Raw genomic sequence first — 18995 nt, forward strand, 5'->3', positions numbered from 1 at the left:
AGACCTAGGTTTAGTTTTAAGGTCAGAGTCAGGGTGAGGATTAGTTTTAGGTTTCGACAAAAGACTTGGATTATTCCTGGGTTAGGGCTAGGTGTAGGATTAGGGATTGGTTTATGTTAAGGGTTAGGGTTAGGTCTATGGCTCAGTTTGGTTTTAGTGCTAGGGCTAGGGTTAGGACTAGGATTAGCCTTAGGGCTAGGGCTAGGTTTAAGCTTAGGCTTAGGCTTATTTTTAGGGTCAGATTTAGAATTAGGGTTAGATCTTGGGTTATGGCCAGGGACAGGAATTGGGCTAGGATTAGACCTATAGTTCAGGCTAGGATTAGGTTTCCTGTAGAATATAGGGTTAGAACTAGATTTACGGCTAGTGTGAGAGTTAGAGTTAGTCTTTTTCTAGGGTTAGGGTTAGGGTTAGGGATAGGGATAAATTAGAGCTAAGATTAGGGCTATCGATAGTCTTAGGTTTAGGTCTAGAGTTAGGGTTAAGGTTATAATTAAGGCTATGTTTAGGGCTAGGATAAAGACTAAGGTTTGTGTTAGGGTTAAGTCTAGGATTATGGCTAGAGCTAAAGTCAGGTCTAGGTTTATGGTTAGGGATAGTTTTAGGGTTAAGTTTATGTCTAGTTCTAGTGTAAGGGTTAGTATAGGGTAATAGTCAGGTTTAGAACTAGTGGAATTATTAATGTCAGGGTCAGTGTTGGGCTTTGGTTTAGGTTTGAGTTTAGGGTTAGGGCTCGAATTAGCATTAGGGTTAGCATTAGGGTAATGATAAGGTTAGATTTAGGGTTCAGGTTAGGTTTAGAGTAATTGACAATTTGGGGGATAGTGATAAGATTAGGATTAGGCCTAGGGTTAGCATTAGGGTAAGGGTAATGTTTAGGGTAATGAATACAGTTAGAGTGAAAGTTAGGGCTAAGGGTTATGGTTAGGAATAGGATTTGAGTTAGGATTAGGGTGAGGGTTAGAACTATGGTTAGGTTTAGAATATATGGAAAACAGGTATAGTTGCTGTTCCGCATTGATAGCAACACCCCGGAAAAGCTTGTAAGAAAAATCTTGAGTTATCAGAGCTGGGGGTAGGAGAGTTGGAAACAGCTTACCTGATAAGCTGCAGAACAGAGCTGGTAGCCCCGCCCACTGATAGATAATGAGTAAGGATTCGCAAGATGGATTACAACTATTACCCATATATGATGTCTGGTGAAGTGGGTGGTTCTGGATTGACCATGTGCTGTGTCCAGAGCTCATTCTGGTGATTCTAAAGCAAAGTCTCTGTGCACTGTGCTGCCTTCTGTCTCTGCAGTGAGTGCCCAAGCAGCTGAGACTGCTATCTGTGCCCAGAGAATCTGCACAGCCGAGCCTTCCATCTGAGTTGAGAGCACCCATGGAGGCCCTAGTTTTCTTCAAATTTCTATGATACTGGGAAGGATTCACCTTTTACTTAGCCTTACTATGCTCCACAGGTTTGGGCCTTCTCGGTTCAATGGTTCACTGTCAGGAACAGTTTGTATTTTAAGGTTTCCCTTCATTATGGCTTATTGATGTGAATGAAAATTGAGCTGGAAATCCAACATGGTTGGCAGGAGGTGTTTGAAACTTCACACAGTCAGTTCTCAGTGTTCACTCTCAGTTTCTTTCTTTTGAAGGTAGGCCAAAATGAAGCATGCAAAAGAAACTGTATCCAAGAGCCCTTAAGGAGAAAACAGTGAAACATGTATGTACTGAAATAAGTCTCCCAAAAATTTGATCAGATATCTTTGATACTACATGGTATTCATCTTTTAGCTTGTTGCACTAGGCTCCCCAAGGTTGGCACTTCTAGGATCAATGGTTCTCTAAACAGATAATGGTTAGTGTTACAGTTACCGTTAGGGCTAGCTTTAGAGCTAGTGTTAGGGTTAGAGTTTGTTTTGTTCAAATTTCTTTGATACTGGGAAGATTTATCTTTACCTATCCTACTATGTCCCCCAGTTTTGGGCCTTCTTGGTTTAATGGTTCACTGTTTGGAATAGTTTGTTTTTAATGTCTCACTTCATTTTGACCTATATGGGTAAATGCAAATGAAGCTGGAAATCAGAGGTTTGGTGCTAGCTGGTTGAAACTTTACATTCTCAATCAGTTGTCTGTGGGCACTCTCTGGTTTCTTCCTTGTAAAATAGCCATAAGCTGAAGCATGTATAAAAACTTTATCCAAGAGTACTTTAGGAGAAAACAGGGCAATATGCATGTACTGAAATACCTCCCCCAATTATTTGGTTAGATTTCTTTGATACTGTGCAGGACTCATCTGTAAGCTTCCCTACTAGTCTCCCCAAGTTTTAAAATTTTTTGATCAAAGCTTCTCTTTACAGGTTAGGCTTAGGGTTATGGTTAGAGTTAGGGCAAGTGTTAGCACTAGTTTTAGGGTTAGAGTAAGTTTTTTTTCAATTTATTGGATACTGGATAGCATTTACATTTTTCCTATTCTTAGTATGCTCCGCATGTGTGGGACTCCTAGGTAAAAGGGTTTGATCTCAGAAGCAGTTTTAATTTTCATGTTTCACTTCATTTTGCCCTATAGGGGTGAATGGAAATGGAGCTGGATTCAAACAGGGTTTGTGCTAGCTGCTTGAAACTTCACACACTCAATCAGATCTCAGTGCACATTCTCTCATTTGTTTCCTGTGATAGTAGCCCAAAGCTGAATTAGAAAGAATCAGCTTTATCTGTGAGCACTTTAGGAGCAAGCTTCAATTTTTTTGCATCTATTACACTGATATTGAACAGTATTCATCCATTTTCTAGTCTTAGTAGGATCCTCATGTCTGGGTTTTCAAGGCTTGCCAGTTCACTGTCAGGAAGAGTTTAAATTTTTAGGTTTCACTTTATTGTGTCCGACAGACATGAAAGAAAATGGAGCTGGAAACCAAACAGAGTTAGTACTAGTTGCTTGAAACTACACACACTGAATCTGCTCTCTGTGGGCAGTCTCTGGTTGTTTCTTGTGAAAGTGCCTTAAACTGAAGCATGAAAAATAATTTATCCAATAGCACATTAGGAGAAAACAGGGAAATATACACTTAATGATATACCTGCCCCAATTATTTGGTCAGATTTCTTTGATACTGCACAGGATTCATCTGTTAGCTTGCCCCACTGGGCTCCATTATTCGGGGACTACTCTGATCAATGGTTTCCTAAACAGGTTAGGTTAGACTTAGTATTAGATTAGGGCTAGGGTTATAGATAGTGTTTGTTAGATTTTGTTTTGTTCAAATTTCTTTGATACTGGGCAGGATTCACCTTTTACCTAGGATTACTATGTTATCTAGGTTTGGGCCTCTTGGGTCAAGGGTTTGCTCTCCGGAACAGTTTGTATTTTAAGTTTTCATTTCATTTTGACCTATGCATGTAAATGGAAATGGAGCTGTAAATCCAACATTGTTGGTGCTAGCTAATTCAAACCTCACACACTCAATCAGTTTTCTATGGGCATTCTCTGGTCTATTTCTTGTAAAAGTGGCCCTAAGCTGAAGCATGCTAAGCCACTTTATGTGAGAGCACTGTAGGATAAAGCAGGACAATATGCATGTACTGAAATACCTCCCCAATTATTTGGTCAGATTTCTTTGATAGTGTGAAAGATTCATCTGTTAGCCTACCCAAATTGGATCCCCAATGTGGGACATCTAGGATCAAAGGGACTCTAAACAGGTTAAGGTTAATTTTGTTTTCAAACTTCTATGATACTGTGCAGGTTTCATCTTTTTTCCTATTTTGAATGTACTCCTAATATTTGGGCCTCCTACATACAGGGTTTGCCTTCAGGAACAGTTTCAAATTCATTTTTCTCTTCTTTTTGCCCTATAGGGGTGAATGGAAATGAAGCTCTTAATTGAACAGGGTTTGGGCTAGCTGCTTGAAACTTCACATACTCCATCAATTTTCAGTGATCTTAATCTGGTGTTTACCATGGAAGTGGCCCTAAGATGAAGTAGAAATTAACAGTTTTATCTCTGAGTGCTTTAGGAACAAGCACAATACCCATGTACTGAAATAGCTTCACATTTTTGTTGGTTGGATTAATTTGATACTGTACAGGATTCATCCTTGACCTAGCCTTAGTAGGCTCCACCAGTTTGGGCCTCCAAGTTTCAATGGTTCAGTGTCAGAAACAGTTTGAATTTTTAGGATTCACTTCATTATGGCCTATAGTTGTGAATGCAATGGAGCTAGAAATAAAACATTGTTGGTGCTAGCTGCATGAAACTTTGAACACCCAGTTAGTTCTCTGTTGGCACTGTTTGGTTTTTCTTTGTGAAAGTACCTTAAGCTGAAGCAAGAAAAACAATTTATCCATGAGCACTTTAAGAAAAAAACAGGAAAATATGAATGTACTTCATATGAACACCTACCCCTAACCCTAACCCTAAAAGTAGCCCTAATCACAACTCTAGTTCTTATGTTAGTTGTACCCTTAATCCTAGCCCTAACCTAGGGTTAGTGTTAGGGCTAGGCCTAACATGGGGCTAGGCCTAACCCAAAACCTAGCACTAATCTGAGCCCTACACGTGTTTTAATCCTAACACTAACCAGAGCCCTAACCATTAACCTAAACCAAACCCTAACTTTGAAACTTGCCCTAACCCTAAACCTAACCCTATCCTTAATCCTAACCATAATCCTAGACCTAACCCTAGCTCTAACTCTATCCATTACCCTAACCATAACCCTAACCTTGGTGCTAATTTTAGGATAACCCTAATTCTATCTCTAACCCTAACTTTGTCCATTATCCTAAACCTAACCTGAAACATAAACCTAAACATAAACATTACCCTTACATTAATACTAAACCTAATGCTAAAGAAAGCCCTGATCCTAAACTTAACCTAACTCAAACATTAATCATGATAGTAACCCTAATAATAACCCTATCTCTAAACCTGACCCTAACCCTCAACCTTAACCTTACACTAGAACTAGCCATAAACCTAACCCTAAAACTAACCATAAACATAAAGCTAGACCTGACATTAGCCCTAGCACTAATTCTAACACTAATCCTAACACAAAACCGAACCCTAATCCTAGCCCTAAACCTACCCCTAATCCTCTCCCAAAACCTAGCCTTCCTACCAACCCTAAACATAACCCTCGCCATAACCCTATTTTGTACCTTGCCCTAAACCTAGCTCTAATATAATACCTTACATTAATCCTAACCCTAACCCTAGACCTAAACGTAGGCCTAGCCCTAACACTAACCCTAGCGCTGATCTTAGCACAAATTTAGTCCTAAACCTAACCCTAACTGTAACCCTAACCCTAACTCTCACCCTAGCACTAACCCTAGTTCTAAATCTATCCCTTACCATAACACAAACCTTAGACCTAAACCTAGCCCCAAACCCATTCCTACTTTTGGCCTAGCCCTATACCTAGAACTAACCCTAACCTCAATCAAATGCTAATCCTAAGTCTAAACCTCACCCTAACACTAGCCCTAACCCTAATGCTAATTGGAAAACTAGACTAACCCTAGTCCTAGCACTCAAACAAAACCGAGTCATAGGCTTAACGCTAATTCTTAACCTAAACTAAAACTTAAGCTTATACCTAGCCCTAACCCTGGCCCTAATTTGAGTCCTAACCCTAACTTTAGAATTTACTCTTACCGTGACTCAGACCCTAACAATAAACCCAGGCTCATCACAATAACAGTAAACTTAACCAGAACACTAAACCTAGCCCTACACCTAACCCTAAAACTAGCCCTAATCGTACCACCAGTTCTTCCATTAGCCATAGCCCTGTGCTAAAAGAAAAGCTAGCTCTAATCTGAGACCAAATCCTAGCTTTAAACCTAACCCTAAAAAAAACCTAGAATTATACCTAACCCTAGCTCTAACCCTATCCCTTACCCTAAGACAAACCTTCACCCTAATGCTACCCTAGTCCTATCATTAATCTTTAGCCTACCCCAAACCATAACACTATTACTAGTTCTAACCCTAGCCCACATTCTAGCTCTAACCCTAACCCAAATCCTAACCCTAACCCTGACCCTTAATCTGACCCTAACTCTAAGCCTAGGATTAAACCTGACCCTAACCCTAATCTGAACCCTAACACTAGCTCTATGGGAAACCCTATACCTAAACCTAACCCTAACACTCGACCTAGACAAAAACCTAATCCTAAATCTAGCCATAACTCTAGCTCTAGACCTAAACAAAAACCTAGCCTTAGCCCTCACAATAACCCTTAACATAACCAAACACTACCTCTACATCTAGACATAAACTTAGTCCTAATTCTGGCCATAACCCTAACCCAAACACTGTCCCTTTCTGTAACAATAATCCTAGATCTAAACTTTATGTTAACCACAAATCTAGCCATAACACTAAAAATAGACCTAGCTATAACCCTAACTCTAGGTCTTACATTAATATAACCCTAATATTTGCCCCAAACCTCACACAAAACCTATCTCTAAGCATAATCGTAACCCTAACCCTAGACCTGACCTAACCCTAGCCCTTGCCTTAACCCTAACCTTAGCTCAAACACTAACCCTTGCCCAAATATAAATCTAGACCTAACCCTAAACCTAACCCTAACCCTAGTCCTAATCCTTACTATAACCAAGGCGAAACCCTAGTTCTAACTCTATCCATTATCCTAAACACAACCCTAACCCTAATGCTAAACCTAGGTCTAACTTAACCCTAAACACAATCCTAACCCTTTTGATAAACCTAGCTCTAACTTAATCCTGGATGTCACACTAACCCTAACCATTGCCCTAGCCCTATCCATAGCTCAAACCCTAACACTTACCCTAAATCTAACCCTAACACTAACCCTAGGCTTAACCCTAACCATAACCCTAGCCCTAATCCTAACCATAACCCAAACCCTAAACCTATCCTTTAACCTAAACAAAAGCCTAATCCAAATGCTAACCCTAGGCCTAACTCTAAACCTATCTCTAACACTAACCCTATCCATTTCCTAAAACTAACCTGAACACTAAACCTAACCTTATTAATTACTCTAACCCAATCCCTAAACCTAATGCTGAATCAAGCCCTAAACTTAAACCATAACCTAAACCAAACCCAAACAAGAAACTTACCCTAACCCAAGCCCTCATCCTAGCCCTAAACCTAGTCTTAATCCTAATATGAATGCTAACCATAGCCCAATTTCTAATTTCATCCCTTGCCCTAGTTCTGAAACTAGGTATAACCACATCCCTGCCTCTAACTCTAACCCTAACCCTAATCCAACACTAACACGAATGCTAATCCTAAACTTAACACTAATCCCAGCTCTAATCCTAGCCCTAATTTAGTGCTAATCGTAACCCTAACTCTAACCCTACCCCTAAGACTAACTCTAACTCTTGCCCTAGACCTAGTTCTAGTACTAACTCTATCTGTAACCAAAACCCTCACACTAGCCCTAACCTAACCTCTAAATCTAGCCCAAGTCTTAACCCTAGATCTAACCATAACTCTCTATATAACCCTAAACCTAAGACTGAACCTCACCCTACCACTAGCCCTAACACTATCACTAATCCTAAAACTAGTTCTAAACCTAGCTGTAGCTCTAAAACAAAACTGAGCCCTAGCCCTAACCCTAACACTAACCTAACTGTAACCTCAGACCTGACATTATATCTAGCCCTAATTCTTTCCCTAACCCTAACAAAAAACCTAACCCTACACCTACCCATAACTCTAGCATTATTTCTAGCGTTATTACTAACCCTAAAACTAACACTGACCTTGACTCTGACTGTAACACTAACCCTATTTCAAATCATCACTCTAATCATAACCTAAACCTAACACTAGATCTAGCCCTAAACCTAACCCTAAAACCAGCCCAAATCGTAACCCTAGTTCTTATATTATCCATAGCCCTACCCTAACCCTAACCTAATCTAAAATGTAGCCCTAACCCTAACTCTAACACCAGCTTTAAACCTAACCTAACTTTAAACCTAATCCTAACCCTAGCCTTAATCCTAACTATAACCCTAGCCCTAAATCTAGCTCTAATCATATCTATTACCTTAAACTTAAACCTAACTCTAATACTAATCCTAGGATAACCCTAACTTTAACCATAACCCTAACCCTATTCATTACCATAAACTTAACCTGAACCCTAAACCTAACAATATCCATTATTCTAACCCTAAATATAATCCTAACCTAATTTGAGCCCTAACCCTAAACCTTCACCTAAAAAAACCCTAACAGTTACTCTACCCTAAAAATACCCCTATCTCCAAAAATGTCCCTAACACTCAACCTAAAACTGACACTATACATAGCCATAAACCTAAACCTGAAATTATCACTAACCATAACTCTAGACCTAACATTAGCCTTAGCCTTAAACCTGGCCCTAAACCTAGCCTTAATCCGAACCAATACCCTATCACTAGGCCTAACCCTAAACTGAACCCTCACCATAGCCCTTAACCTAGCTTTAATATCATACTGTACCCTAACCCTAATTCTAAACCTAGCCCTAAACCAATGCCTAGCCCTAAACCAAGGCCTAGCCCTAATACTAAACCTAGTTCTAATACTAGACCTAATGTCACCCTAACCCTAAGACTAACTCTAACTCTTGATCTAGCCCTAGCCCTAGTTCTAACATTATCCCTTCCCATGACCAAAAGCCAATACCAAACCCTAGCCCCAAACTTAGCCCTAGCCCTAAACCTAGATGTAACCCTCACTCTAAATCTAACCCTAACCTAAAACCTAAACCTGACCCTAACACTAGCCCTAATCCTAATGCTAATTTGAAAACTATCCTCACCGTAGCCATAACATTCAAGCAAAACTGAGCTACAGCTCTTATCCTAACCTTAACCTAAACCAAACCCTAACACTATGCCTAGCCCTTACCCTAGCCCTAATTTGAGTCCTAAACCTAATCGTACAACTAATATTTGCTGCGCCCCTCCCCTGACTCAGGCAATGGCAATGCCCTACTGAGGTGGATGGCGCAAGGCATCCATCCTCTGGAGGAGCACAGTATGTTTCTGGGAATGGGCTGATTTGTTTTTGTATTCCTTTAATAAGTATAGTTGTAACTTCTCATATGACGATTCAGTATGAAGGAAAGAACATGACTTTCCCAATTAATGCAACTACTTCTAAAAAATAGATCTATTTGCTCTGAATGCAATGATTCAGTTGTGGAGTGTAAATTGTTAATGTCTAATGAAAAACTCCCTGTATTCCTGTCAAGGAAGTTTTTGAGAAATTAAATTAAAATCTAGAGAAGAAAAATTAATGTTAAGAAGACAGATTGGTGCTTAGTACTGGGCAAATTTTCTTGTTCCTTTGCACAATTGTTTGTGCTCTTACTCTTGTTTGATTAAAATTAATAACAAGTCAACCACTTGCCATAACCATGGCACCGGTTCCAGTCAGTAAGTCAAGAAAGAATAGTCAAGGTATAGGCCAATAGTTTGGGACATTTCTAACTATTATTAAAGGTTAACTAAGCAGAAACAGCTCAAAGCAAAACACGAACTGAAAGTACAAATGCTTGCTTATGTATAAGCCAAGATACATTTTTCTATTCTAATTGTAGCTACGTAATATTTTGTTTCTTTGAATAATGATTCCTGTTTTGTAACCACAAAGTACTGTGAGCCTGCCAAAATGAAAAGTATATATGATCAGCTTCACAAGTAAAGATTGGGATCAACACCTTCACTTTCGTGTCTGTGTTGTTTCTCCACCCCTCTTTCGCTGACTCCTCACCATCCGTTCGTCTCCTGAGACGCCCTGTTGGAACTGGTCTCTGACATCTGGTGCCCCCCGAACAGGGACGATCAGTAATCCATAAGTCTGATGCATTCATTTCATTCAGAAGTTTTCTGGTGAGTATAGGATTCTTACCTAGGGTACTGCAGACCCCTTAGCAAGGTGCTAAGTAAGTGAAGGGTAAGTAATCAGAGAACTTATTTTGAGAAGTCATGGGCCATAAAGAGTCTAAAGAAAGAGGACTCTTTATTAATATAGCTAAGCATATACTCCATAAACGGGCATTTCAGTTTCTTCTAAGCAGTTAAGACATTTTTTTCATTTTATTCAAGAATGCTCTCCTTGGTTCCCTGAGGAAGGAACCTTAAATTTAGAAACATGGAATAAACTAGGTAAAGAGATGAAGGTTTATTATGATCATCATGGGCCAGAAAAGATTCTTGTAGATGCTTTTGCATTATGGAATGTTTTTAAAGATGCTTTGGATCCGACCCATGAGACAGTTTGTTTGGCTCGTCAAGTGACTGAATCTGAACAAACCCCCTTAATTGGGGCTGCTGCTACATCTAAATTTTATAAAATTACATCCCCTCCAAAACAGTCTCAATCTTATGATGAACAAGGGGATGAAGAGGAGGATGAAGAACTTTCTCCTCAAGATCAGGAGGACTTAGAGGAGGCTGCATCTCGATATGATAACTCTGATTGGCCACCAAATTTGTTAGTCTCTATGTCTCCTGTGCCTCCCACACAGCCCTCTGCTCCTCCTGATTATTCTCAACAATGTAAGACACCTAAAAAACAACCTAAAAATCTTCCCTTTCTGGGAGCCATAACTGAAGCAAAAAATCAGGGTGATTATTCTTTATGCTTTCCTGTTATCCCTCAAGGGGAATTTGATGACTCACCTCAATGGAAACCTCTTCCCTTTAAATTAATAAAATAATTAAAAACCTCTGTTACTAATTTTGTTCCAACTTCCCCTTATACTTTACAATTGGTAGACTCAGTTGCTGCTGAATGGCTTACGCCTTTTGACTGGCAGCAGACAGCCAAATCCTGTCTGCCTCCTGGACAATATTTACTCTGGAAATCTGAATTTGAAGATCAAGCAAAACAATTAATAGGAAGAGGTATTATTAAAAGAGGACAAAAATATACTCTAGGTATGTTACTGGGTACTGGAGATTATGCTTCTCCTCAGAGCCAACTTTCCCTTAACAAAGAAACCTTAACTGAAATCTCAAAGTGTGCTGTTACTGCATGGCGAAGCTTACACAGTTCTGAAACAAAACAAAGTTTTCTTTCTAACATTAAATAACAGGCTACAGAGTTATATGAAGATTTTGTGGCTTGCCTACAGGAAACTGTTTCTAAGGTTATTGCTAATACTGAAGCCGCTAATATACTTATAAAGCAGTTGCCCTTTGAAAATGCTAATCCCACTTGTCAAGCTTTACTTTGACCCATTAGAAAAACTGGGTCTTTATCTGATTTTATTCGTATGTGCATGGATTCTACTCCAGCCCATATTCAGGGGATTGCTATTGCTGCTGCATTACAAGGCAAGACTTACTCACAGTTTTTAAAGGGTTATGGTACTAAAAATAACAATAAAATTTTTCCTTCAAAAAATAATACCCTTAATATTAAAGGTCAATGTTTTTCTTGTGGACAAACAGGACATTTTAGTCGTGATTGCCCAAATAAGCTATCTAATAAAAATCCTTTTATACAAAATAATCCTCCAAAAATTCCCTGCCCCGGGTGTCATAAAGGCTTTCACTGGGCCAGAGATTGTAGATCAAAATTTGACAAGGATGGAAACCCTATAGTCCCTACTTCTCAGAATCCAATGGAATAAAAAAATGGGCAATGGGGCTCCCCCCGGGCCCCACAAAACAACAGGGGCTTTCCCGGACAAATACCTTCTTTCGTGGGCTCTCAATTAGCAACTTGGCCCGAGCAACTCCAGGAAGTGCAGGATGAGACTTGCCCTCTTCAGTTCATGCTATACTTACTCCAGATTCTGAAGTTACTTTGATTCCAACTGGGGTCTATGGACCTCTTCCCCAAGGCTATTTTGGTGTAATATTAGGGAGAAGTTCTCTATCTTCCAAAGGCATTTTTATCTTGCCAGGTATTATTGATTCAGATTTCCAGGGATAAATTAAAGTTATGATTCAAACTCCAGTTAAAACTGTTCAAATTAGACTTCAACAAAGAATTGCACAAATTTTAATTATTCCTTATTTAAACAATCCTAATAGTGTACTTAAAAGTAATAGAGGAGATCAAGGTTTTGGTTCTAGTAATGTTGTTGCATTGATACAAAAGATTAAACAATCTAGACCTATGAAATATATTTCTGTGGAAGGTTTACAAATAAAGGGTATTTTGGATATGGGAGCTGATGTTTCTTGTATAGCTGGAAAAGACTGGCCTTCTTCTTGGCCCACTAGTAAGTCTCCTTCTACTCTTATAGGATTGGGACTTGCCTCCAATGTTGCCAAAAGTACACAAATATTACATTGGCAATGTGAAGAAAAACCTGGGACTTTTCAGCCTTATGTCATCCCCTCTTTGCCTTTTACTTTATGGGGATGAGACATTTTACAACAATTTAATGTTGTTCTGACAAATGATATACCTCAGATTTTAAAACTGCCTTTTACTTAGGGGCCACTGTCCTTAAAGAGGCTGATCCTATTGTTTGGAATTCCAACAACCCTGTTTGGGTGGATCAGTGGCCCTTAACTCAGGAAAAACTGGATGCTGCCTCTCATCTAGTTAAAGAGCAATTAGAGTTGGGACATATAGAACCATCTACTAGTCCTTGGAATACTCCTATTTTTGTTATTAAAAATCTGGCAAATGGAGACTCCTACAGGATTTAAGAGCTATTAACAAAACTATGGAAACCATGGGAGCTCTACAATCGGGCCTCCCTTCTCCTGTGGCTATACCAAAAGGAAAATATCTTGTAGTTATAGATCTACAGGACTGTTTTTTTAACATTCCTCTTGAAAAACAGGATTGTAAAAGTTTTGCTTTTAGTTTACCATCTTCTAATTTACAAAGACCTTTCCAAAGATTTCAATGGAAAGTTTTGCCTCAGGGAATGAAAAATAGCCCCACCTTATGTCAAAAGTTTGTTGATGCAGCCTTAGTCTCCACAAGAAATAAGTTTCCATCTGGATATATAGTTCATTATATGGATGACATTTTATTAGCTCATGCTGATTATTTGATACTCCAACAAGTACTTAATTTTATGATTACAAGTTTACAAGACTGGGGATTAAAAATTGCTCCTGATAAAATTCAAACTCAGGCTCCTTTTTCTTACCTAGGAAGATTAATTAATTCCAAAAATAAAACTTCTCAAAAAATACAGATTAGGGTTGATTTTTTTATGTACTTTAAATGATTTTCAAAAACTTCTTGGGGATATTAATTGGATTAGGCCTTACTTAAAATTAACCACTGCTGACCTTAAACCTTTATTTGAAATTTTACAGGGAGATTCAAATCCAAATTCACCTAGACAATTATCTCCTGAGGGAAAAAAAGCTTTATCTAAGGTGGAGAAGGCTATTTCAGATCATTATTTACAACAAATAGACTATAATAAGCCCTGGATGTTAATAATCTTACAGATTTCACACACTCCTACTGGATGCCTATGGCAGGATGATCCTTTAGAATGGATTTATTTGCCTTCTACTCCAAAAAAGATTAATATTTCATATCCAACCCAGGTGTCATCATTAATTTGTAAAGGTAGACTTCGAAGTAGAGAGCTCTTTGGACGAGATCCATCCTCCATTATTATTCCATATAAAAAGGAACAATTAGATTTCTTATTAAATGTTAATGATGAATTCCCTATAGCATTACAGGGGTTCTATGGAGAAATATTGTTTCATTTGCCTAACCACCCATTACTACATTTTATGACTAAAGTAAATACTATTTTAACTAAAAAATTTCTCATGTGCCCCTGGATCAAGCTTCTCTAATTTTTACAGATGGATCCTCTACTGGAATAGCTGTTACTATTATAGAAGACCAAGAGCCAACAGTCCAACAAACAACTGGAACCTCGGCTCAAAGGACAGAATTGATTGCTATTATAACTGCTTTTGAAAAGATTACACAGCCTTTTAATCTTTATACTGATTCCCAATATATAGTTAATCTCTTTCCAGCCATAGAAACATATTCTTGGTCCTCTCATTCATCAATTGTTAATATATTACAAAAGTTACAAAAATTAATATTACAGAGATCTTATAAATTTTTTATTGGACATATTAGAGGACATTCTAACTTACCCGGACCTTTAGTGGCAGGAAATGCTAAAGCTGATTTATTAACTAGGACTGTTTATAATGTTATTGAACAAGCTAGTAAAAATCGTCAATTACATCATCAAAATTCTGCTGCTCTTAGAGCACAGTTTCATATAACTAAAGAACAAACTAGACAAATTGTTAAACAATGTCAAATCTGTCCTACTCACTTTCCTTCTCCACAGATGGGTGTCAACCCTAGGGGTTTATTACCCAACAAATTGTGGCAGATGGATGTTACTCATATTCAAGAGTTTGGAAAGTTATCTTTTGTTCATTTTTGTGTGGATACTTTCTCACATGTTATTTTTGCTACAGCCCATATTGGAGAAGCTTATAAGGATATTGCCCAACACCTTTTTGCCTCCTTTGCATATATGGGATTACCTCTTCATATTAAGACAGACAATGCTCCTGCTTATATTTCAAAAACCTTTAAACATTTGTGTCAAGCACTTAACATAGTTCATTCCACAGGCATCTCCTATAACCCATCTCCTATAACAAGCCATAGTGGAAAGAGCTCATCAGACCTTAAAATCTCAAATTAATAAATTAAAAGAGGGGGAACTACATTATAGCTCTCCTCATCAAATTCTTCAACATGCTCTATTTGTCATTAATCATTTAAATGTAAATGATTCTAAATTAACTCCAATGCAACGTCATTGGTCTGAGCAAACAGTAACTCAAAAAAATTTAGTTAAATGGAAAGATCTTCTTACTGGACAGTGGAAAGGACCTGCTATTCTCTTAACATCGGGTCGAGGATATGCTTGTGTGTTTCCACAGGATGCTACTTCACCTTTGTGGATTCCAGATCGACTCATCAGACATTATGACTCACCCATATCACAGGCGGAGGTTCCTCCCCAAGCCATACCCAAGGATGCCATCGACCCAGGATGAAGAACTTGCCGAGGACATGACTAATCTTCACCTTCATTCCCCTCGACAGGCACAAGTAACATTGGCATCAAAATTACCTTCTTGGGGTCAAATAAAACATCTGACCAGTCAGGCACAAAACTTGGTTGTTAGCCAAGGTGCCTCTGCCTCTCCTGAAAAAGTGTTTCTTGCTATGCTCAGTCAGGTATCACTGATTTCTGATAATCAATCTTATTGGGCTTATTTTCCTGATCCTCCTCTTTTAAGAGTTACTGATTGGGGAAAACTTAATATTAAGGTGTTTACTGATAATCCTGAATTGTTAGGAGGGATTTCTGATTCCCTTATTCCTCATAAGATGTCATATAAGATTAATTTCAAGGGTTTAATAGAAGAGACTCCTATTTGCTTTGCTACTGATAATAAATTCATCCCTCAAGGATGTATGCCTATTAATTATAGACAATATTTTACTGATTGCCCTCCTGGCTTCCCAGACATGGATAATAAAAAGAGGAGCCTTTGGCTCCTTGAAATGGTTTCTTTAGGATACTATATAGTTAATGAAACCTATGTTAATAAGACATTACCTGAAGCCATTGATCCATGTGGATTAAAGAATAACAAAAATGATTTTTATTGGAATAATATGATTGATCCTAGGGAAGAATTTCCTTATTGGTTTCAATGTGGATTTATGCAAAGGGCACAAGTCTTTCAGCCTAAGTTTTCAGATGTTAAGATCTATGATTGGTCTGCTTCTGCCCCTCATTTTGATTATAAAAATTAATTTAAGACTAAGTCTCAAAAATTTAATCATACTGAAGGAATGTATACAAGTTCTCCTATTCATAGATGGTACTCACCTGGTTGGGTCACTCCCATATTTCAGAGTGAGCTCCCTAATGGAAAGGTTTCATACTTCCCAGATCTCTTTAGATTAATTGCAGCTACTAATATGGTTCTTTTAATCAGACCTGGTAAAACTCCAGGACCTTTCAATATTCATGCTTGCATTAATGCTACTCATGCTATTTTAGTAGGTAATAATAATACCTTGACAATTAATCATAATAATAGTGTTTATTCTATTTCCTGTGATCAGTGTATGTTAACTAATTGTATACATGCTAATCTTCCAAAAAACGACACTACTTTTATAATTATACATCAGCCTTCCTATGTAATGATTCCTGTCCTTCTTAATGATGATTGGTATGATGATGAAGGGTGGCAAATTCTTAAAAAAATAATGAATTAATTAGACCTAAGCGATTTGTTGCAGCATTAATTTTAGGAATTACAGCATTAATAGGAGTTATTACTTCTTTAGCTTTATCTACTACAGCTTTAGTTAAAGAAATTCATACTGCTCATCATGTTAATGATTTATATCATAATGTTTCATTAGCATTAGGTATTCAAGAAAAAATAGATAAGAAATTGGAGGCCCAGATTAATGCCTTAGAGGAAGCTTTATTATATGTAGGAAACCAGATTCAAAATATAAAAACTCAAATGACAACCAAATGTCATGCTAATTTCAAATGGATCTGTGTTACTCCCTTAAAATATGATCAAACTAAATATGGATAGAATCAAGTACAAACTCATTGATTAGGGATCTGGAATAAAACTGAAATAGGCCCCAATATACAAGATTTACAACAACAAGTAAAATATATAAGTAAGCCTTATTTATCTACTGACTCTACAGCTGACTTTGCTGTACATTTATACAAAAATGTACAAAAAACTATTTCCAATAGTACTTGGTGGTCATATATGATTAATATTGGTTTTGGCTTTTTATTCATTGTTCTTGTTTGTCTCATTCTTCCAGTCCTCTTCAGACTTGTCTGGAAATCTATCAGAAGCATCTCCGTCCAAATCGAACAAATCAAATTAAAAAATAAAAAAGGGGGAAATGCTGCACCCCTCCCCTGACTCAGGCAATGGCAAGGCCCTACTGAGGTGGATGGCACAAGGTGTCCATCCTCTGGAGGAGTGCAGTATGTTTCTTGGAATGGGCTGATTTGTTTTTGCATTCCTTTAATAAGTATAGTTGTAACTTCTCATATGACCACTAAGTATGAAGGAAAAAACATGACTTTCCCAATTAATGCAATTACTTCTAAAGAATAGATCTGTTTGCTCTAAATGCAATGATTCAGTTGTGGAGTGTAAATTGTTAATGTCTAATGAAAAACTCCCTGTATTCCTGTCAAGGAAGTTTTTGAGAAATTAAATTAAAATCTAGAGAAGAAAAATTAATGTTAAGAAGACAGATTGGTGCTTAGTACTGGGCAACTCGTTCTTGTTCCTCTGCACAATTGTTTGTGCTCTTACTCTTGTTTGATTAAAATTAATAACAAGTCAACCACTTGCCATAACCATGGCACTGGTTTCAGTCAGTAAGTCAAGAAAGAATAGTCAAGGTATAGGCCAATAGTTTGGGACATCTCTAACTATTATTAAAGGTTAACTAAGCAGAAACAGCTCAAAGCAAAAAGTGAACTGAAAGTACAAATGCTTGCTTATGCATAAGCCAAGATACATTATTCTATTCTAATTGTAGCTACGTAATATTCTGTTTCTTTGAATAATAATTCCTGTTTTGTAACCACAAAATACTGTGAGCCTGCCAAAATGAAAACTATATATGATCAGCTTCATAAGTAAAGATTGGGATCAACACCTTCACTTTGGTGTCTGTGTTGTTTCTCCACCCCTCTTTCGCAGACTCCTCACCATCTGTTCGTCTCCTGAGACCCCCTGTTGGAGCTGGTCCCCGACAAATATTGACCCTGATACTGATTCTAAAACTAACCTTAGCTCTAAACATCACCCTAACACTAAACCCAACCCTAACATTAAACTTAGACCTAATCCTAAAACTAGCCCTAATTGTAATGCCAGGTCTTACATTAGCAATAGGCCTAACCCTATCACAAAACCTAGATTTAATCTGAACATTTAATCCTAACACTAACACTAAACCTAACCCTAACCCTAGCTCTAAACCTATCACTTTACCCTATGCCAACCTTCACCCTAATGCTACCCTAGACCTAACCCTAATACTTAGCCTACCCCAAACCCTAACAATATTACTAGTACTAACTCTAGGCCTCATTTTAACTCTAACCCTAACCCAAACCCTAAGACTATCTCTGACCCTTATTCTGACCCTAACCTTAACCCTAGGTCTAAGCCGGAACCTAACCCTAAACTAAACACTAACACTAGCCCTATGGGTAAACCTATACCTAAACCTAACTGTAACATTAACACTAGACCTAACTTAATCCTAAGTATACACATTGCTCTAGCCATAGCCCTAAACAAAAACCTACCTCCAGCACTAACAATAACCATTACTCTAACACAATGACCAAAATTACTCCTAGAAATAACACCAGAAAAATTGTGCTCCTAACCATAAATCCAATGCTAACCTGAACACTGACCCTTACCCTAACAAAAACCCTAGCTCTAAACCTTATCCTTACCCAAAACATACCCCAACACTAGACCTATACATAACCCTAACCTTAAAACTAGGCATAACCATAATCCTAGTTCTTACATTACTCATAATCCTAATACTAGACATAAACCTCCTCACAAAACCTAGCCTAAATATAGCACTAAAACTAGCTGTAAGCCTAATCCTAACATTAGCCCTAGCCCTAACCCTCACACTTGCCTAGCCCTAACTTAGCTCAAATTATAACTCTTACCCTAAATGTAACCCTAACGCTAACCCTAACCCTAACACTTGCCCTAATCCTAACTCTAACCATAGCACAAATACTTCCTCAAATTCTATCCATTACCTTAAATATAACCCTAACACTAATGCTAACCCTAGCCCTAACTGTAACCCTAATTCTAACCATAGCCCTGACTGTAACTCTAAACCATGCCCTAGCCATATCCATAAACACTTAACCTAACCT

General features: G+C 38.0%; 1 protein-coding gene across 1 annotated transcript; it reads left to right on the top strand.

Annotated features, from left to right (window-relative positions):
* The first annotated feature begins 1641 nt into the window (after positions 1-1641).
* On the top strand, positions 1642-17736 carry LOC124076794 (endogenous retrovirus group K member 21 Env polyprotein-like). Its single transcript, XM_046420968.2, has 3 exons — positions 1642-1713; positions 9668-9906; positions 13822-17736. The coding sequence occupies exon 3, from the start codon at positions 14918-14920 to the stop codon at positions 15821-15823; it is 906 nt and encodes a 301-aa protein (XP_046276924.1). The 5' UTR covers positions 1642-1713; positions 9668-9906; positions 13822-14917; the 3' UTR covers positions 15824-17736.
* Positions 17737-18995: the final 1259 nt, after the last annotated feature.

Source organism: Marmota monax, unplaced genomic scaffold, assembly GCF_021218885.2.
Source record: "Marmota monax isolate L192 unplaced genomic scaffold, Marmota_monax_Labrador192_F-V1.1 WCK01_AAM20220418_F8-fsc00504, whole genome shotgun sequence".
Taxonomy (NCBI): domain Eukaryota; kingdom Metazoa; phylum Chordata; class Mammalia; order Rodentia; family Sciuridae; genus Marmota; species Marmota monax.

Coding starts and splice junctions, on each gene's coding strand:
- LOC124076794 (XM_046420968.2), top strand. CDS start 14,918: ATGCTTGTGTGTTTCCACAGGATGCTACTTCACCTTTGTGGATTCCAG.